Below are 22,557 nucleotides of genomic sequence, written 5' to 3'. Positions count from 1 at the left end.
AATCTCCTCCACCAGTCTTACACACTGCTTTTGGATAACTTTATACCACTCCTGGTGCAAAAAAAACAGCAGTTCAGTTTGGTCTGATGGCTTGAGATCATCCATCTTCCTCTTGATTATATTCCAGAGGTTTTCAATTTGGTAAAATTAAAGAAGATCATCATTTATAAGTGATGAGCTTCTGGTGTATAATAGTGATACTGGTGTAATACTCATTAAATGTATTAGAATTTTACTGTAAGCATATTTGCAATTTTTTAAATATTTAAAATAGTTCTATTTTAGTGCAGTTAAGTAGATTTAGAACAATTTAACTATTTTTATACAATTAAAGTAAATAAGTCCAAAAAATAGTTCTATTTTAGCACTCTTTAAATATACTGATTAATAATGTGGCTACAAGAGTTTAGTGCACTCTAGCAAAATAATGCTTAGTATACTTTAATCTACTTTTTGTATTTTTTTCACTAGGATATAATGGCTGCCAGCTGTGCTGCTCTACTGATGTCCTTTATGTCCTTCAAATCCCCCTATGCAAAATAAAACAAACAATTACACACATACACCACATGTTTATGCACATATAATTTAGAATTGAACCTTTGAGATGAGACGATCAGAGGACAAGTGCACCATCTAGTAAGACCTGGGATAATTATATTTCTACTATGACGACTCTGGAAGAAATGTTGTTAGTTGAGCAATTTAATGTTTTAACATTTTTAGCAAAACAAAGATACATATTATAAAGAGGATATAAAGAACAGTCTCTTCTAGTAGGGTCTTTGGCGTAGGCCCCGTCATCGGCCAAGGACTTGATACATCTGGGCTCTGCAGATCCTGTCGTACGTTGGAGACAGGGGCGGAGCCAACCCCCGGGCAACCAAACGGGACCAACCTGGTGGCGGTGGGGAAGGAGGAGGGTAAGAACGAACATCAGCGTCTGAAAGGCAGCAAAGATACTGAATGAGTGATCTTATTTAAAGGCAGAAGGGAACAGCTGATTGGATAGATAATTAGGTGACGTAGCATTGGAGTCTTTAGTAGAACTTTCGCTGCGCTTTCATATATTTTTTTATCACAATGTAAAAAATGTGCTATAAAATACAGTATCTGTGAACCACTCAGAATGTCATGACCAAGCCAATAAAATCAACATACTATATTTTTCTTCATGACCTTTAACAGAATTGCAAAGCATTTTTCACCTCGACCAAAGTCATACACAATATTCACTGTATATGATTTTAAAAAGATACTTGCACAATGGCTTATTGCTTATGCTTATTTAAAATATTAAAGTATACATCTACTGAGAACCTAATCCTCACTGGGTTATTGTCACCCTCAGACTGCATCCATTATTTCAGTAAACAACACTGCTGAAACCATCATTTCTAAAAGCACAGTGCCGCTGACATTTTCAAAAATGTCACCCAGAGAAAGCCAACACGTATCATTTATCTCTGAACTAGAAGAAAAACAGTCATTCTAAAGCCATATGTGGGCTATCAGTTCCAGCTCAGATTCTTTTGGAGTCTCTAGTATACAGATCATCTATAATGGCAGTTCAGCAGTGGGTATAATTGCTTTTCTGTGACCTGAATAACCCTAAGCAACTCGTATCAGATACCAGCCATTGTAACTCCAAGAGACAATTCTTTAACACTTCAATATTTCCTTATAGATTCACTGTAGGCAGATTCACTATTCAGGTATATTGTACCAGTGCGATCTTAACATTATGTTTACTCCCCTTGTCCTACTGGTCAAAAATGACCCGTCCTACCAAAGTCCCAAAATAAAGCAGCCTTTTAATAAATTTTAAATCCAAAATTTATTTTGCATGATAAAACAACCTGTTATTTATCAATTCAATTCAATTTAATTCATTATTTATTATGTATTTATTGCTACACAAAACAAAACGACAATCACCAGTGAACAGTATTACACTTCTTTTTTTTACCACAAACCAGCTGCCATAACAGTTTTCTTTTACACAGTAAAAGGGTTAATTATTGCTATTATGTAAATGTGAAGTAATTACTTCTGAATGTATTATACTGAAAGAGAAAATAAACTCTCTGATGGCTGCCAGTTTGTCCATCACATGCCTTGCTGGTCTTGACTCAAAATCTCAGGATTCTTGAGAAAGTGTAAACAATTGTCAGCGGCATAGTGGCATGAAGATTTGCCCCTCCACTCTCTGCATTCCAGAGACTATACAACCCTGGAAAAAATAGACCACTTAAAATGATGTTTCTTTGATTTTATCAAATTGAAAACCTCTGGAATTTAATCAAAAGGAAGATGTAATATCTGAACTGCTTGATTTTTTGTACCAGGAGTGGAATAAAGTTATCCAAAAGCAGTGTGTAAGACTGGTGGAGGAGAGTTTTTTATACACCTGCTAATATCGAAAGCTATATGTAGCTACACAGCACTGTAAAAAAAAAGTCACTCCGACTTAAAATCAAGCAACTAATTTCCTGGCCTTTTTTAAGTTAGTACAACTTCATGGCTCATTTGTTCTCTGCACTTGCAAAATTAGGTTGACCCAGCAAGTCTTAAATGTTAGCTAAACTTAAATTATTGAATCACTTTAACATAGAATTATGTTAAAGGATTCAATGGATTTATGGATTTAAGGAAATTTTATTGTCATTTGCATCACATGTGGTACATGAGGTGGAACGAAATTGTGATCTCACAATCAGGAGCAATTGTTAAAATAGATAAATATAGATAAAATAAAATAAAATAAAATAAGAACACAATAAAATAGAATAGAACAAAATAGACATCAAGATAATACACAAAAAATATGGAGAGTAGGCAGGTGGCAGCAACATGAAGTCCAGAGTGCAAGTTTGCTATCATAGTTGAATCATCATTATCTAATATTTTAGGTTGGCTGAACTTAATATATTTAGTCAAAGTAATTAAAAAAAATGTATGCTAGACTTGCCAACTAAAAAAATGTGTTGAAATTAGTTGCTAAAACGTTTTAGTTAGATTAACAATCTCAGAAGTGTTTGTTGTACATGTCAACAGAAAAACACTTCTAAACTGAACAATGTTTATAAGAATATTGAAAAAAAATATTCATTGCCTCAACCTAACTCAGTCAAGTCATCATTTTGATTTGACTCAGTTAAGTTGTAAATGTATAACAATTTACGTTTATTCAACTTAACTGAGTTTTGTTCACACAACAATAGTTTAATTAGCTCAACAGTTTTTGTCAAGCATTGCAGGCTTAAACAGTTTAGTTTATTTAATATATATAGGTATTCTCAGCATTTTTTTTTATAGAACTGCCAACACTGACAGCATAACACTGGGCAGCACAAGAGTGAACTCTGTAGCTCTAAGGCAGCACATGTGAACACAGGAACACAGAATAATGATGACTTGCTCAGAACCTACAAACACTGAGGCCTGGCAATCAGCACACATATATTACATTAATGCATTACTAGGGTAAGATAGTAAGTATGGGAGTAAGTACGTAATTCTATATACTTTTGTATATTTCAAAAGTACCAAAAGTTTACTAAAAGTTGGGGGTTTTATTATAGAACTTTGTAAAATTGCACAGTAAATAATGTGCAAATTACATTTTGTATTCAGTATAATCATCATTAATAATATTCAAGCGTATTTGTGAGCAATATGCCTTTAAGTAGATTTTATGCTTTACATTAAGCATCTAATGAATTATTTAAGTGAATCAAGAAATCACAACATTACATGAAAACAGCAATTATAAATCTATATATGCAATATTGGTTACAATACAGGAAATTAAACCTAATGTTTAGACTGCATTTAGATGCATTACACATGATGAATAATTTAAAAAACACAGATTTATAAATTAGCATTTACTCCATTTACTCTTTACTCTTTAATTGCTCTGCATATCTGAGTGACAGGTCTAGCTGACTGCAGGTATGTGACTTATACAGCTCACTGCTCATTTATCTCCCATCTCCTCTGTGTCTCCCGCAGGAGCGAGACGAGCCAAGGTGTAGTGGGTCTGAAGTGAACACGTGTTCTGTCATCCGGTCCACCCTGAGCTGACTGATGAAGACGTCTTCGCTCCAGATAACGACCTCTTCCACCCCTGCCATTTTTAGAACTCCATTTCTGGGGTCCCACTTTAATCAGGCCGCTCCATCACGGACGTGTCAGTCTGACTCGGACCGGACTGACAAAAGAGTCAGCCCATCTCAGGCAGGAGCTGATCTGGACCTCTCTGCCCTCCATCAAACCGGCACAGCAGGGCCGGACGTCAGAATATCAGTTTGTCATGTGTCAGAAAAAAAAAAAAAAAAAAAAAAAAAAAAAAAAAAACGTGGGAGTGAGTTGTTTGTGAGGTTGACAAGAAAAACAGCCGAGACAAACAGCAGACTGGACCTGTTATGTTGCGGTTTTGGGAAATACTGTAGCTACAGTCTTAAAAGTTTCTAAACAGTTCTGGGAGTAAAGGTCTCTGAAAAATGTAACTGTAATCTTTTCCAGAGCCCCTTGCAGTTTGATTTCATATTGTGGCATGCACAATCATTACAACAGGGCATAATAGTTAGAAACTAGACACTCTAATCACATTATGAACAGTAGTTCATAGAGAGGGACAGCGGTGCATCATGGGAGAGAGACGCTGAATATATTCACCGCTGCCACAATATATTGCATTTAAAAAGGCTGATTCAGGGGATTTTTAGTAAAGGCAATTAAACTGAAGATCACTTGAAATACCTTTTTTTAAATATTATTTTAAATGTCTTTAAATGTTTTAAACAGGACATGTATACGTATACAGCTCTGGAAACAAATAAGAGACCACTTCAGTTTCTAAATCAGTTATTCTGACATAGGTATATGTTTGAACAAAATGGACTTTGTTCTATATATTTATTCTATAAACTATGGGCAACATTTCTCTCAAATTAAAAAAAAAAATAATGTAATTTACAGCATTTCTTTTTGCAGAAAATGAGAAATGGCTGAAATATTAAAAAAGATCTCAAATAAGAAAAAAAGCAAAGAAAACAAGCTCATATTCATAGTAGCTTAGAAATCAATATTTGGTGGAATTCCACCAGTCTTACACAATGCTTTTGAATAGCAAGCAGTTCAGCTTGATTTGATAACTTGTGATCATCCAACTCATCATATTTAGGTGGTCTATTTTTTTTTCCAGAGCTGTATATTATAAGGCTCTGATGAACATGGACTGTAACTAATGCCAGGGTTGCAATGCTGGGCAAGGCCAGTAGCTGGTTTGGTTGGGATGCTAATGCCATGAGAGCGATGCAGATTAAACAGTATTAATTAGATATTGCTATCAACAAACCTGACTGTGATTGCGATTGTAATAATATTTGGTAATGTTTTTAATAAACAAATGAAAATGTTCTTCAGATTGGTGGAAAACATCTTGTAGATTGGACTAATTAAGTCCAAATTAGTCCAAAAAGGCCAAATAACATTCCAGGTATTCTTCCTTGCATTGTTTTGGCAACGTCTAACATGGCACGTCAGTGTAAAATTTATTAATATTAAGCATTTGTCAACAAATCAAGCAACCTGTCAGAACAGTTGATGGTTTGCCAAAATAATGCACTTTGGGAAATTGACGTCAAGGCAAAAGAATTGTCTAATTACATTAGCGAGGATGTGATTGAAGCAGCAATTGATTTAACTGCAGTGTACAGATCACTCTGGCAGCTTTGGCCCATTAGTTACTTGCAGTTTTCACACAATATGGTACAGTTGAGAGACTATAAACTGTAAGTAATAATCTCTTTCTCTCTTTCTCTCTTGCTCTCTCTCTCTCTCATTGTGTATGTGTACAATACCAGTCAAAAGTTTGATTCAAAGTTTTCTTTTTTTTCTTCAACATTTTAATCAAATTATGAAGTCATCCAGACCAGGAAACCAAAATACTCTGTAAAGCATTTAGCTGCTCTTATCTGGGGTGCTGATAACTTGTGGTTTTTGAGGTTGGATACTCCAATGAACCCATTCTGAGCAACTGAGGTCCTGATGAGAGCCAGTTTCATCATAACATTTGATGGTCTTTGCAACTGTTCTTGAGGACACTTTCAAAGTTCTTGATTTTTTTGGCATCGACTGACCTTTATTCCTAAAGTATTTTTTCTTTACTTTGTTGAGTAGTTCTTGCCATAATATGGATTAGAACATTACTCAAATAGGGCTGTTCACTGTATACCAAATCTACCTCTTCACAACGTTACAACTGATGCTCTCAAACTAACATTAAGTGGCAAGAAATCCAAGGAATTGTCTCTTGATGTTCAGCACAGCTGTTAACTAAAAATTATTTAAAGCTATATTTAAAAAAAAAAAGAATTGTATTAATTAGGATCATTTTAATAAATCTGTGATCAATCATGACTAAGATAATGCTAAGAATGGTGAGGCTTGTTCAACTCTGTATTTTGGGAAAGTAATAACTGCGTAATGAATAATTTATTTTTGTATTTCGTTCATTATATACAAGTTAAAACCCCGCGAAACTCCAGCAGCTGTAAAGGCAGGTTTCTGATGTTGCCTTACTGAACTAATGCTGTCAGTGTTTATTAATAATTTTGAAACAAAATGTAAGCAGAATCCACCAATTACAGACGAAACGCAGATGTTGGACACACAAAACCAATAGTTTTACCCAGTGAAAAGCGAAGCAAGTGGTAGAATAAAGGCTAGACAGAATAGAGGCTTTATTATTAGGCTAGATTAATTTGCATTAAAAAAGTGTTAAAGAATTATATATTCTTTTGTTATATACACTATATATGGTTAGGTTGTTAACTCGAGGGCTTCTAAAGACATTTTTAAAACATTTTCAGGGGAAACAATTCAGACAAATGACAAGATGTATTCTGTTCTTTTATTAAGCAAGAAGCTGTTGAAAGAGGAACAGGAATGAAAGAGCAAATATCACTATTCAAAACATACTGTAAACCCAGCAGCAGAGGGGAACAGTTGAAATTGGCCACCTGTAAACCTTGTCCAATACATTATGTATGAATACTGGCATCAGAAAGAGCCAAGCTGAGTCTGAGAAGTCTGAGTTTAAAGGAACATACAGCATACTGGTGCACCTTCAGTCCCCCAACAGAAAATAATAGTGAGAATTAGAATAATACTGATAATAAAATACTAAATACTGTCAGTTTAAACACATAAAAAAAAAACATAAAAAAAAAACATTTTCGTCATCTTTTGTCTTTTTATGAACACCAGTCCATAGTCAATAAATAAATGAACACTTCCTCTGAGATTGTACACGTCTATCTACAGGAAAATGAAACATCTGAATGAGTTTTTTTTTTTTTACAAAGTGTTATTACATTCCATACACGTGCAGCTGCAACCAGCAATGCAATTATTCACTTCACTCTTTAGTCGCTTTTTATTGCTCAGACATGTTTCTGCATAACCATGACGCATGATGTGGTACACGTTGAGAGCTGAGATGAGAAAGTTAGAGCAGTGCTTGATATAGAAAAAACTCGACTCGTGATCCAGATTTAGACAGAAATGAAAAAAACAAACAAACAAAAAAAAACATTAGGACATCAAAGACACACAAGAGTTAAATTAACAATTTATATATATATAATATATATAGAAATAAATGAATAAATAAATACATAGATACATACATACATTCTGACCACTATCAAAATGCAGTAAATAAATAAATAAATAAATATATTATAAATAAATAGATAAATAAATAAATAATCGATAAATTAAATTTGTGATTTCATGCAAACTTCTAAATGTGTTTTATGCCATTTCAGAGAGATCTGCCATTTCGTCTTACAGCCAAAAAAAAAAGATGATAATAATATAATAATACTGCATGCTTTGATAATTTCAACATACCCTTCAATTAAAATAATAATGCTTATAATGCTGTTAGAAATGAAAACCAACCAAAACGCAACTTTACAGATCTGCACAGACACCATAAATCCATGGTACATCGTGCACAGGGCTACAACACCAATACTGTGTGTGAAGAAAGATTCGTATCTTTATATTTAATATTTTATATCATAATTCATGTGGAAATGAACTCCTGTGTTGATAAAAAGCTCTTTGTTGACTTTCACTGGAACATTTATCAAAGACACAAATTTATAGACATAAATAAAGAAATATAAAAAATATTCAACTTCGGTATAGAGGGTAAACAGCTCTGGTAAACATGCATTATTTGAAGCACTTGTAGGTGTTTTGGTCCACATTAAGCCACTGAAGTCAAATCGAATCAAAAAAAGAAAAGAATTATAGTTTTTTAAGATTTAATAGTGTAAAATTGAACGCAGGCAAAAAAAAAAAAAATAATAATAATAATAATAATAAAAACAACAACCAAATCCTTATTCCCCTCATTTAACAAACAAGCTAAAGCACAACCAGCCATGAAATGAAGAAATTAAACAATCCGATATAAAATAAAAATGAATAAAAATCAGATACATGTCAATAATAATAATAATACTAACACTGTTAACATGTTTTATACTTCTTTTTCTGCCTGAATGGTGAAAAAATAGTTGTAAATAAAGATATTTCCAATGAAACAACCAATACATTATTTAATTGTATATAACAGACTGTATATAACAGATTTACACAACATGGGTTATAAACAGTTAAGGCTAATGATGCCCTTTGATACATTGATGTATAATAATATAATAATAAAAGCCTGATCTCAACTCTTAGTGTGTTCAGTGGACTGGTTGAGGCTTGTTGAAAAGTCAGTGCTTTCACATTCTCAATTTAATAATAATGACGTTCATTACGGTTTAAATGAACAAATGACATGAATTACCTCACAAACGGGAGGTTTTCCAGCTTCTTGGGAAATCATCATCATCAGTGAATCACTTACTGGTCTTGATTCGGTCTTGAAAAAGTAGTGGTCAAAACAAGCACCATTACAAAAAGGCAACATATACAACAGATAGAGAAATAAACTGTTAATAATCAAAAATAAATCAACTATTTCATATAATACTTTACACTACGATAAACCTAGCCTAGTCACAGAAAAAAGGTCCGATTCAAAAGTCATATTTCAGGGAAACCCTATGAAAAAAAAAAACACTGGAAAAAAAAAGCTCACGGAACGTCGAAATGCACACACGCTAAACCATACGTTAACAAACGAGAAATTAATAACTGAATAAGAAAGAAAGATAGAAAGAAAGAAAGAAAGAAAGAAGGACATACAAGGCATATACATTTATCCATAAATACATATTTACAAAGGCCAATGTCATTTCAAAAGCACTGCAGAAAACGGTGTAGAAAAGAGAGGAAAGAGAAAGAGAGGCGTGTCCTGCAACGATCCATGGCTCGGTGGTCTGTAATAATCGATGAACTGCTTTGCGTACGGAAATGATTGGATGGAGTCCCTGGATGTTTTTTGGCTTTCACTGTAGTCCTGATCGCTGGATCTTTAGTGCTACTTCTGCTAATTACTGGTTGGACGGGACCATATCTTTGATAACGGGTTCTCTGTTTAGATAGGTGGCCCAGTAGACCAGGTTAAAGGATCCGAAGAGTACGGGGAACATGATGCGGGACATGCGGTCGATCTTGCTCACGCTGTTGAAGGACTTCTTGTTCTCGACTGGTTTGGCCTCGGTTTTGTTCTTGCCCGGTTCTGCTATTCCGCCTTTAGCGATGGTGGGCAGGACCGAGTCCTTGGTGATGTTGGGAGCGTAGTTAGCCACCGCCACGGCGTAGGCATTGTTTTTCTTAATCACTGAGGCTTTCTCCTTTTTCTGTGAAGACAAAGAAAAAAGAAATGCAACAAATAAAAGCATTGTTTGAAAAGACACGTTTGAAAGACATAAGTGAAGCACTCAGCTGAGAGGGTTAATTGAGTATTAGAACACAATGTGAAGACTAGCTAAGAAGATCAGATAGTGTGGGCCAATTTGGAAACAGTAATTGGTAGCCAGCAGTTTGTATTGTAGTTTGTAAACAAACACTGTCAGACAATAGATGTCTTACAAAACGGCTGCTAGTGTGGTGTTTATTAGAGACATCATTTCAAAAAAGAAGCTTTATAAAAGAAATAATGTCAGTAAAAAAAAAGAGTAGACAGCTCTAGTAAATGATGGTAGATATTATTTAAAGCATAATTTGAGTAGGTGTTGTTTTGTCTCACATTAAGATAATAAATTTGAAATTATATCAGTTAAAGGTAAAATTCTATTTTATGGGGCAGAGTTTCAAAATCTGCAATGTATTACACTACCATGCCAAAAGAAATGGGACAGCAGTATGAACACTGATTATGATGTGTAAGAATGCATGCAATTTTGTAAACCTTAATGCTGAAATTCCATGATTAAATCGAGTAAAAACACAAAAAAGATGTTTTTAACATGAATATGGTACCTATCGTTCACCCTACACAAGGCGCTCTTTGCTATGTTACACCCCAGCAATAGCCTATTTTCATGCCTTGCTCCTGTGTCGTTAAAATAGTGTTGGAGTTTAGGAATAAATCTACACTGATGGGCGTGGTGGTCTGGAAGTGAGGTGTGTTCAGGAAAATTTCTGGCGTGTTGCTATTTGGCGGCAAAAAACACAGGTGCGCCACTGACTAAAATAAACCTAGACAACAGTCAATCACACGGATGCACTGCATAGCGCAAACCCAACTTTTAACTCAACAGTAAACAGAATAAAGAATAAAATTACATTGCTTTTCCCTTAAATAAGCTGCTGGCGCACCTTAACAGCATGAAACTGCAGGTCAGTTTGCTCTGTTGAGACGCACAAAGCGCAGTGTTGTTAAGATACGAATGCGCCAAAGTCAGAGCTCACCTGTATCTTAAACGGAATGACAACTGGCACACTGATTGTTTTTTTTATGTTACACCCAAAACACACCCATGATTAAAATAAAGAGAGATAGAATTCACGCCTTTTGTACGTTTTGAGGCACACAAGTTCTTTTTGCACCATCATGGCACCAAAGACACACCGACACGCCCTAAATCCAGCTGTGCGATGAGTAATTGACAGTGCACTATAGATCGCTAAAATAGGGCCCTATGTATAAAGGGCTTTCTATAATATTCTTCTGATGGCTGGAATTTGGGTGGTTTAAATGAAAGTAAACAAACACTGTTGGACAATAATGGGCCGACATTAACTACAATGTCTCGAGGCAGATATTTGAATGTCTTTGTTTGACCCTCAATCTACATCCTCCAGACCCAGCAGCTAATCATGTTCTCATTCACATCAGATCAAAGCCTCTTCTGAAAGGCCGCCCCCCGCCCACGCCCGCCAGCCTCATCCTTCCATGTCAAGCCCGCCGAAGCCGCCAACAGGAGCAACTTAATAATAATTGCAGAGATTGAGGGAGAGGGTAATGTAGCAATCTAAATGCACAATGACTGTTAGGAGAGAGCTAATTTCAGCTTCTGCTATGCCGTCAGGTCTCAGACCATTAAGAGTTCATCAGCAATCAGCAGTTTATTATTGACTTTAATGTTATGAACCAAATTAGGTAATTGCATTATAAATGCATCGGGGTGTGATCTGTAATGATCTGTGTGTGATATGAAGCCTAATGGGAGATCAGGCTGAGGTGTGAGTACAGTAATAAACTATACTAAGCTAAAATACTAAAATAACTGTTTTACACCTATTAAACCATAGGTGTATTATTCTGTTATTAATCCTAATGCAGAAATGATGAACATTAGTGCCTGGATGAGCAATTTGTTGTCATGAGACACACATAAAAAAGTCCTGATGTCATGTAGTGGGGGGCAGTTTTGTGTAATAGCAGATCAACTTTAGTCTTCATAACAGGCACTTTAACAACCCAAAGTTTTGAAAAAAAAGTCCTGTTGCAACAAGGCAAGCAAACCAATCAATTGTCTGGGGCCCTGAGCTGGCCTGGGCTCCCAGAGGGCAACTGGTTATGAATTGAATGCAATGACAAACTGTGTGAGTGTCCCTTTAAATTCTGTGTTGGTCAACGCAAGAAAATACAACAACGCTAATATCAGAATCCCCCTTAAGGGGGGCCCTCCCACTGGTTGCCAAAATTAGCCAGTTAGCCAGGTTCATCTTATAAAAATTATGGGATGCTTTTAGATGCACTATCAACACTGCAAAATCAGCAGGATTATTTACAGGACACATTACTGCAGGGCACCATTAGGAACCTCTACAACAGAGATGGCTGGCATGAGTTTGTCAGTCTGACGTTTTTATCATTTATAGCAAATTTTTCTTCCAAATAGAACTGCATTCTAATATGGGCGTAACATTTTTTTTTTCTCATTTTTTCCCATTTTCACACGGCCAGTTTACCCAACCGACTCATTAGGACTCCTTCTAATGATGTCCCAACACACCAGGAGGGTGAAGACTAGCACAACTGCTGCTAATGCAGCATTGGCGAGTAGCATCACAGAACACTCGGAGGAAAGTGCAGCAACTCGGTTCCGATACATCAGCTCACAGACACCTTGTGCTGATTGACATCACAATAGGAGAGATGTGGGAAGAGAGCACCATCTACCCACCCAGAGAGATCAAGGACAATTGTGCTCTCTCAGGACTCCGGTAGCCGATGGCAAGCTACATGAACAGGATTCAAATAGGCGATCTTCTCATCATAGTGGCAGAGCAACCAAATGCAACTAATTTAACCAATTCCACATTTCTTTTGAAATTCTGTCCTTTTATCTTCCAAATCTTTCATGAAATAATGAATGCATTATTTTATTCAGGTCTCTGTTCTGTTCAGCTGTACTTTTGAGCATGTAAAAGTGAAGCAGTTGTGTATAATTAGGCATAAGTACTAAGTTACTAAGTGTAAATGCAATACTTTTATTATAGCCCTTTAATTAAAGTTTGTTAAACTGTTTGTATGGACCTGATCGTATGCTACGTAGGGCCTTTAAATGCAGTAAATTCACTTTTATTTATATACAACATGTTGTAAAGGATTATTTAAAGCTCGTCCCTTGTGCATCTTTAGGAGCAAGCCTGTGTCATTGTCTGTTATATACAGGCAGCTGATTTAACACGCTGTCACTTGCCTTTGGCTTTCTGACATTTACTAACTATCGTTTGATTAGAGCACAGGACATGCTCATGAATAAGCAATGACTTTGTTGTATGCAAGCTACATAAACTCTGAACGAGGCTGACAGGAAGTCTCTTGATGTAAATTGACTGGATTAAAAAAAGTGCTCCTGATGGAATTGCAATTAGTCTTGCTGCATTTATGAAGGCATGATTGACATCACACCAAGAAATATAATATTTCTGAGATGACCCCACAGTGACGCGCTACTGGTGGAATTACGGGTTATTTGAATCTGGAAATGAACTGCACTGAATCGGGTTTATACTAAGGATCTACTCAGTGTGCCAACACTCAGCTTTCCAAACTCATTTGTTTCATGTAAACCAATTACTACAGATTGGTCCACAGACGTGGAGTAGTAACTCTAGAATCTGAGTTAATTATAGATGGTTTGAACTTCAGGGTAAAATCTTAATAGACTAATCCATCATAACATCACAAGAGCACAACTATACCAAACGTGATATACTGAAAATATATTAACATCAATTATAGAATCTGCCAAAACATGGAGCATAAAACATAAAACATGTTTTATTTTCAGATTTCTCATAAAGAAGGTTGCAAGCTGTTCAAATAGGAAGACATACTGTATTTACATATTAATATAAAAGAAATGTCCTGTGCTTTTTCAGATTATTTATTTATGGAAGTGCATAAAATGAAGCACTCGGTTAAAAATTAAAATATGTGATTTTTTTATGGAACATATAAAGAGATGGTTCATACTCTGCATTCATTTCGTTGATACTTAATCCATATTTTCTATTAGCTCGTGGATGTGAGAAGTACCACTGTATATTACAAGGGAATTATAAGCAAAACACAACAACTGACACATATGGACCAGATAAAGAAGAAACTCTGGTAAAAAGAAACTTATTGCAGACATTTTTGAAGAGATTACAGGGGTTGGACAATGAAACTGAAACACCTGGTTTTAGACCACAATAATTTATTGTGGTGACAGACAGTTCTGGTGGAAACAGGAGAGTTGAGGTGCACATTGAATTCTGCCGTGATTTGGGCAGCCGTGATTTTATGTTTTTTGGATATAATCCGGGTTAGCACCCGTACATCCCTTTCAGACAGCTTCCTCTTACAGCGTCCACAGTTAATCCTGTTGGATGTGGTTGGTCCTTCTTGGTGGTATGCTGACATTACCCTGGATACCGTGGCTCTTGATACATCACTAAGACTTGCTGTCTTGGTCACAGATGCGTCAGCAAGACGTGCACCAACAATTTGTCCTCTTTTAAACTCTGGTATGTCACCCATAATGTTGTGTGCATTGCAATATTTTGAGCAAAACTGAGCTCTTACTCTGCTAATTGAACCTTCACACTCTGCTCTTACTGGCGCAATGTGCAATTACTGAAGATTGGCCACCAGGCTGCTCCAATTTAGCCATGAAACCTCCCACACTAAAATGATAGGTGTTTTAGTTTCATTGTCCAACACCTGTAGTTCACCCTCTACAGTGCTACCTCTTTGTCTTTTTGATTGCAAGTACTTTATTTTATTTATTATATTATCATATAAGCACTGTATGATGATCTTCTCCTCTACTGACATGTCAGGACACTTTTAGCCCAAAATTAAAATGTCCTACAATCATTTCTTAAGGTAGGGACACACATGTGGCTCAAAGTCTGATATACCTTGAATATATATAAAATACTTGAATATGGCTGAAAACATGTGGGCTAATCCTTAATATATACCTGGCTAGAGTTGAGCCAATTTAGCCTAAAATGTAAATTGCTTGCAATCTTTTAATATGGTAGGTTGCATGTTGGCAAAATATATCCTAAAGATTGAATGCCATCACAAACTTTGAATGTGGATCTATATGGATGACCCCCTCCTTCATTCCAATGTTGAGTTAGTTTGGCCCAAAATGCAAATGCAGTACAATCATTTCAATATATAATTTGTATTTGGGCCACATGTGGCCTAGAGTCTAAATGTCATGACAAAACTTCAATGTGGCTGGCTCCATTTGGGACAGTTTTGGTCAAGAATTTGAGTGCCATGACAAATTTGACTATGGTTTGCAACAGCTGGGCCAATTTTTTCCCAGAATAAAAATGCTGTACAATCAATTCACATGTTAGGCTGCTTGTGGGCCACATGTGTGTCTAAATGGTGTGACAAACACTGAATATGCCTGAATTTATTTGGCCCACAGTACATTTGCCATTTCCATAACTGGCCCATGATTGGCCAGAATCTTCTGACAAGCCTTTGACCCTTTCAGCCTAACAATCAGTATTGCAACTGTAACTCAAAAAGACTGGGAAAATATTTGCTGTTTTACACATTTTGATGTAACCTGACTTCTTTACATTGTGATGAATGGCCCAAAATCATGCTCCAAAATAACATACATTCAGTAACTTTTATTCAATGAGGCATCAAGCAGATTCAATGTGGTTCTTCTTTTTATCTAACAATAAGCAACACACATGAATGCTGCTGTCAGTGCTTAAATTCCAGCTATTACTGTATGCATGAACACTGGAAATGTTGACATCATATGAGGACCTTGCTGACATCACATTAATGTGAAATGTAATGAACTAGCCAGTCTGCCAATAAATCAATCAGGTCAACATATCACCCCTCTAATGCAGGAGAAAGCCCCCGGCTAATGATGTGCGCTCATTACCTTGTCATTGACCACGCTCTTGCCGTCCCAGGCCCAGCCACGCTTGGTGAAGTAGTTGACAGTAGCGAATTCGATGAGGGCGGAGAAGACGAATGCGTAGCACACGGCAATGAACCAGTCCATGGCTGTAGCGTAGGCCACTTTAGGCAGGGAGTTGCGGGCACTGATACTTAGAGTGGTCATGGTCAGCACAGTGGTCACGCCTGAAGAGGATAAAGACATGAAGTCAGGGGACAGATTAATAAAAATCTTGATTATAAAAGAGACAAACAAGTAACCTAGACAGAGGTTTCACTTTTATACACAATAATCCACATCACTACATCATAATGACAAGTACTAAATTAGAATTTTTTTCCAGCCTTAAAGTTCTCTGTCTATTTATGTTATTCTGGTTTTCCAGGGGCCTGTAAAAAGTATTGTTTCATGAATATCCTCCCAAAATTTAATAAATGTCTGTTGTATATTTTCCAATGGTATTCTCTTCTCAATGTAGATGGAAGTTCTAAAAGTTATCCTGGCCAATCATAACGCTGATAAAGTTCTACCAGGTCTTTGAGTCTGTGCAATCTAGCCACCTAAAGTCAAAACTAAAGCTAAACCTAAAGAGATTAAGCTAAAGCTAGAAAACTGCAGATACATCTACAGCTAAACCTGGAGAGCTAAAGCAACAGCTAAATCCAGAGGGCTAAAGCTAAACCTGAAGAGCAAGATCTAAAGCTACATATAAACCTCGATACTAAATACTAAATACTAAAAGCTAAAGCTTCAGCTAAACACTTATTATGAAAAGCTAAAGCTAAAAGTAAGACTAAAACTACTGCGTGGTAAAGCTAAACCTAGAGAGATAAAGGGCTGAAGGGGTGACAGGATATGTGGGGCCACTATTTGAAGCGTGATCTTGTGACTATTTATGTGTTAGTAACTTGATTAAAGATATCAATAAACTCCAAAGATCTGTAAAACACAACTGGATGAATATCTTCCCAAAATCTAACAATTGTCTGCTGTATTTTACCAGTATTGGTCTCCTCTCAATGTAGAATAGGCAGGTCTAAAAGTGAGCCAGGTTTACACCAGCAAAGGCTTGGCCAATCACAATGCTTACATGGGTCAGCCCTCTCTTTGGGTCTGGGTAACCTGGCCAACTAAAGTTGAAAGTAAAGATAAACTCTGAGTGTTAAAGCTAAACATGAAGAGCTAAAGCTACTGCTGAATTCGAAGAGCTAAAAACATCTGGTAACTCCATAATGGATATTAGTAAGGATCTGTAAATCACAACTGCAACTCAAATAAAAACTTAAAAGAAGACACATGTCAAGGCTGTTTGCAGTGCTTTAGTAACATAGCACAATTTGTGTTCCCAGGGGATTTAAAAAGGTGATAAGACGGTGAAAAGAAATGGACTAAATTAAAAATCCAGATCACAATAGAGACGACTGAGTAATGAAATAATTGTAACATATGAATGAATGGGCGAATCGCCATTGTTCATAAACAATGCTACACTCTGCAATGCAAATTAGCACTTCCAGCAAACAACTGCAGCAGTCTTAGAGACGAAAATGGAAAATCTCCTCCGCCCCAGACCAATTGTTTTCGAGCTTCTAAGCATCTACAAAAATGGCAACACCGAGTCCCTTAACGACTCACTGAAGCTCATTCTCTGATTCTCTCTAATTTCCCTGTCTCTCACTCTCTCTCTCTCTTTCGCTCAGACCCGTAAACCAGTACTTAGCACTAAAATACACTGTATTTTTAGACTGCGTCTGGAAAATTAGCCAAAGGTGCATTGAATCTCTGTGGCCTACTTTCTTTGCTCGAGCTGTGGAGAATAATAAATGGCAATAGCTGTGATTTTTAACATGGCAGAAATTGTGAAAAACACCAAGCTTAATGAAGCTCCTGAGGCACTTTTACACCTACCAGCATGCATTGCACTGATCAGAGCAATCTGTGACATCATCAAGGGATTCCAAAAATGATTTCCAGATGGGAAAAAAGAACACCCCTGTCGCCTGGTCCAGGTTTAGACTGACAGAAGTGTCTGACACAGAAAGGAAGCCTCAGGTTCCTCTTGCTAATTCTAGCTTAGGGAGAAAACAAAGGTCTACGACTAATTCCAAACAGCTCTTCTGTGCCATATCACCATTGAGGGGGAAAAGCTCTACTGGAATTCCACTGTGGTCACTTCCCATATGGGAGAACAACAATAAGAGGGTCAGGTCTCTCTCCTGAAAGCTGTGGGTACTCTACATACATTTGAAAGTAGTGGTAGAGCATGGAGAGACTGGGTATCTCGTACTTCCCCACTGAGATGTCCTTATTTTTTTTTAGCAAATAAATAAAAGTCAACTGCAGAATATCAGAATATACACCTTGAGTAAGATAGACACTGTGTGCAAATGGAAGGACAAGCGCTGATCAAAATATAAGAAACAAGAAAAAAAGCTTTGGATGAGGTTGCGGGAGAAAAATGGGTGTCACAATTGGCTCAAGACACGTGTCAACATCCTGGAAGCCCAGTATAACATGGGAATCAGTCCGAGACTCATGTGTCAACACCCTGAACACTGGTTTCCTCATACAATATGGGAAACACCCCGGGTGCTAAGTATAATATGACAATCAGCCCAAACCACTTTTTCCTACTCTCCAGTTGCTAAGTATAAACCATATTCCGCATGGCTGATGCCAAATATTAGCAGGTGCTGCCATACATCAGCCGAGCTTAGGCAGATTCTTTATGCTATCTGGGCATGTACTGAAAAGAACGTACTGAAGCTGCAGCGTCATTTGAAGTGGACCATAAAAAAAATAAACTTTAAAATAAGTAAACACATAATTTCTTTGTTTTCTTATGTTTCAATGGCTATTTACGGGTTGCTGACTGTAAGCCTGGATAAGTTGAATTTATTTGAGGAAACTGGTTGCCTTAAAAAAAAGTTAAGTAATGGGTAATGAAAACTTAAGTTAGTTAAGATTTAACTTTTTTATTTTTGTTATATTGTAAAACCGAATAAGTTGAGTTTACTTAACTCTTTTAAAGCAGCCGGTTTGCTCAATTTTTTTAAGTAATGGGGAATGAAAACTTGAGTCATCATGAAATAAAACATCAAGTTATTACAACTAAAGAGGAAGTTGATTTATTTCTAAGGGAGCCCAGGGGGAATCACTACACAGAAACTGTTGGACACACCCAGTATGCCAATAGATTGTGACAGAAGCCAGTGGAAAAGAAGCTGCCAATGGCAACAGACTAAACTCATTTATTATAAGTTGGTTCAACTCACAGATCTCAGTTTGAATGTATTTGTGCCCACAAATGTTAAACTAATTTAAAATAGCTGAGTATTGTTTAGAAATATCTAATTTTATGTAAAACAGATTTAAATCATTTGAGTTCAAACAACGTATGGGTTTACAGTGTAAATTACAACTGGCTTGAGTCAGGGCGAAGAAATCAATCCTGTTTTAATATCCCCTGACTGGTCTGAAGCGCAATCAGGAGGTCAAAATTCCCATTGACGGAATCTGCAGACTAGACGCACCTAGAACAGACTCCTCCAGACTAAGAATCGCTTAGACTAACCCTGGCTTAAGATTACTCAAGGCAAACTGAAGATGATTGTTTGGGTAGGAGGCTAAAAATACCATATGGACAAAAATAATAGATAATAAAAACAGTGCAGCATTAAAATGGATAGGGCTGGCTGTGAGAGCGGGAGAGGGCAGTGGCAATAAAATGTGATTGTACACACGTTAGGTGATTTGTTTGCTGAAGCGTTCAGGTCTCTAATCGCCTCATTCATATTGATGATGGGGAATGTACGAGGCAGTACTAATCTTTAGGATCTGGAAAACTCGGGCCAAGTGGGATCTGACACTGTTTAGCTCTAAGCAAGGAGCAGTCTTCTGTGACTGAAGAAGAGAGGAAGCAATGACTACTAATGAAGGGAGGGGTGACTGCATCTACAGCATTCTTCTTGCTTAATTAATTACTTAAGAATCTACTGTATGTTGATTATGATGGATTGTGGTGCGTCATAATTTTACCTGTATGGATCTTTTAGGTAACAATTTCTTTTAGGTGGTTGATGTGGCACAGTGGATCACACCACTACAACTAGGGTTCAATTCCTGGTCGGGATGACTGGATGCTGCGTTAAACCCATAAGAGTCCTTGGGCAAGACTCCTATAATTACATTGGCCCACCACCTAAGTCGCTCTGGACAAGAGGGTCAGCTAAATACCGTAAACGTAGGCGGCCCTCATACTGTCATTTGTAATACAATGACACTCCAAAAGTCAAGGGATAGCAGTATGTAACTTGATCATGGTTAAGTACTACCTCAGGGAATGGCTTCGGAATGCCCACACCTGTATATCTATATCCGTGTTATCCAGTGAATGAGACTGAATACTGGCCATCGTGCTCATGGCAAGGCAACCATGATATTTGGTGCCAGATGGATGGGACAATCCATTCCCAAATTGTGCAGACATTTAACATTCCTGGTATTACGTGTACCATGGATATGTGCATATATAGAAGGCATTAATACCATTCACAGTGGACAGCCCAGTAGGTGGTAATTATTATGAGAGCTGATTTTCATTCTCAAAGTTTAATTTTAACTCATTTAGATTAAAAAACGTGTTCAGTGTTGGAATTATTTGAGTGAATATCAGTGTTAACTTAAATAAAACCAGTCAATACTGCCCAAATTCATAAAGATTTAAATAAACTCCACCTAATTTAACTAATTTTTTGCGTAATGAGCGTGACCCCCTCAATACCAACTTCCCATCAGTGTGTAGTCTTACCCACCAGGGCTAGATTCCATTGGTTATTCAATTATATTTTAATAATTGACTGTAACTGTTTGCCTAGCCAATGTGTTGTAGGCTATAAGAGCAAGTTATCATCGTCTGTACTGTAAATTGTGACAAAGTGCTGGCAATGCAATGAGAACTGCAATGCAGGATTAAAGTTCCCATAAAATGGAAAAATACACTGTCAGGACATAAGCAGGAACATTTTATCCTATATTAAAAATCAAAAAACACAAACTAACCTCCCCTGAATAATAAATTAATAATAGTCATATCAATTGATTAATCTTCTAATTTATTTAATTTTTACTTTTTTCAGTGTTATTTTAACAGGTGTTAGTGTAGGGAGTTAAACAAATACAAATGCAAATTTGAGTTAAAAAGAAAGGTGTTAATTTAACTCCAAAGAGTGTGGAGCTACTGTATATAAACCATGGGAAAGAGTTGAAATGAACTCTTTGGAAAGTTAACTCAACACTTGACCATTTGCTGTGTAGGTAAATAACTGGTTTTAGAAGTTAAGTGCTGAAAACAAATGTTATAAAATACATTACTTTTGTGAGATATTTACATATTCAAGCATGTTTCAGAGCATGTTCATTGTGAATTCTCCATACATTTCTTTTTTGTGTAACACTTACTGAACCTCAGCAGTGGGTCAATGTAGAGTAGTGTTAGGAATAAATATGATTTTTTTTTTGCAAATATCATTGTTCAACCTCAGTTATTTTAAAAAAGACAACACAACTTTACAGCTTAGTGGGTGGTAATGATCGTGACTGGCAGCATCTGGCTACAATTGTCCATGCAAACAGAACGACTCATCTTAATTTCGTATAGGAGGTTGCAGGTCAGTTCAGAGCTCCTTAGATTCCATGGTATAAGGCAAAAATCATGGGATACTAGTTCCCATAACTAGATGTGTACTGCTAAATTATGTACATTTTACAAACCTATTTACTGTTACAGTACTCTACAGTAAATTATAATTACAAATGAACTGCCCCTAAAGAAAAACACACACACACACACATATACACACATACACTAAATAACCTGCACTAAGCAATATGCATTATTCAGAGTGAACAACTATCTGGCCTTGTACCATCTAGCCAGCGGGAGCTGGTGTTCTCTCCTGGCTTTCCTCCTGCCAGCCTGACTCACATCTCAGCTGCTCCACATTTCACGACCTTTCAAACATATGCACAGAACAGCTGCATCATCATCACAAATGAAACACTGACATACATGATTATCATATTAGAAGAACAGCCAGAGGTTCTCCCAACACTGTTCCACTCTTCTGTCACAGCGTATCAGCGCCTGTGAGATCATGTGCATTACCTGCAGCTGTGTGACTTCATATGTTAGTGAACTAAGGATGGATGGAGGTGTATTAATGCACTCTGCTTCTACACTACTATCCAGAATTTAGAATCACTGATAGAATCCAATAGCAGAAATCCATTTTGTTACATATGCAATATTAAAACATCTCTATTAGTTTCGCTTTGGCCACAACAGTCTTCATAGAGAAATGACCTGTTCATGATAAACAGACCAATAGAAATGCTCTAAAATGTACATGCACTGAAAATGAATGTTAATTAATGTTTTACACTAATATGCCAAAAGTCATGGGACATTACTATCCCAAGTCATTCCTTAAGGTAACAATCATTCTTTCAACAAATGCAATTTAATACATTCCACTGATGTCAAGCTTGTTGATTGGTCCGGCACAGGACAGTCACGTGACCGACAAAGCTTTGAAAGTGTTTCACTTTGACCACAAAAGTCCCATACAAAAGTTCATACATCAGTGAACTGTTCATGATAAACAGACCAATAGAAATGCTC

General features: G+C 36.6%; 1 protein-coding gene across 2 annotated transcripts in view; it reads right to left on the bottom strand.

Annotated features, from left to right (window-relative positions):
- Positions 1 to 6,900: 6,900 nt before the first annotated feature.
- LOC103033058 (gamma-aminobutyric acid receptor subunit alpha-2) overlaps positions 6,901 to 22,557 on the bottom strand; it is an 84,822-nt gene continuing 69,165 nt past the window's right edge. For both annotated transcript variants that reach the window (XM_022683545.2, XM_022683544.2), the window contains exons 9-10: positions 15,858 to 16,060; positions 6,901 to 9,842 (exon numbers count right to left, since the gene is read on the bottom strand). In XM_022683545.2, the coding sequence (XP_022539266.1) occupies positions 9,534 to 9,842; positions 15,858 to 16,060 (512 nt within the window). In that variant the 3' untranslated portion in view covers positions 6,901 to 9,533. The remainder of the gene's footprint in view (positions 9,843 to 15,857; positions 16,061 to 22,557) is intronic.

Source organism: Astyanax mexicanus, chromosome 10 (genome assembly GCF_023375975.1).
Source record: "Astyanax mexicanus isolate ESR-SI-001 chromosome 10, AstMex3_surface, whole genome shotgun sequence".
NCBI classification, from domain to species: domain Eukaryota; kingdom Metazoa; phylum Chordata; class Actinopteri; order Characiformes; family Acestrorhamphidae; genus Astyanax; species Astyanax mexicanus.
This window is presented reverse-complemented; position numbering and strand designations above follow the sequence as displayed.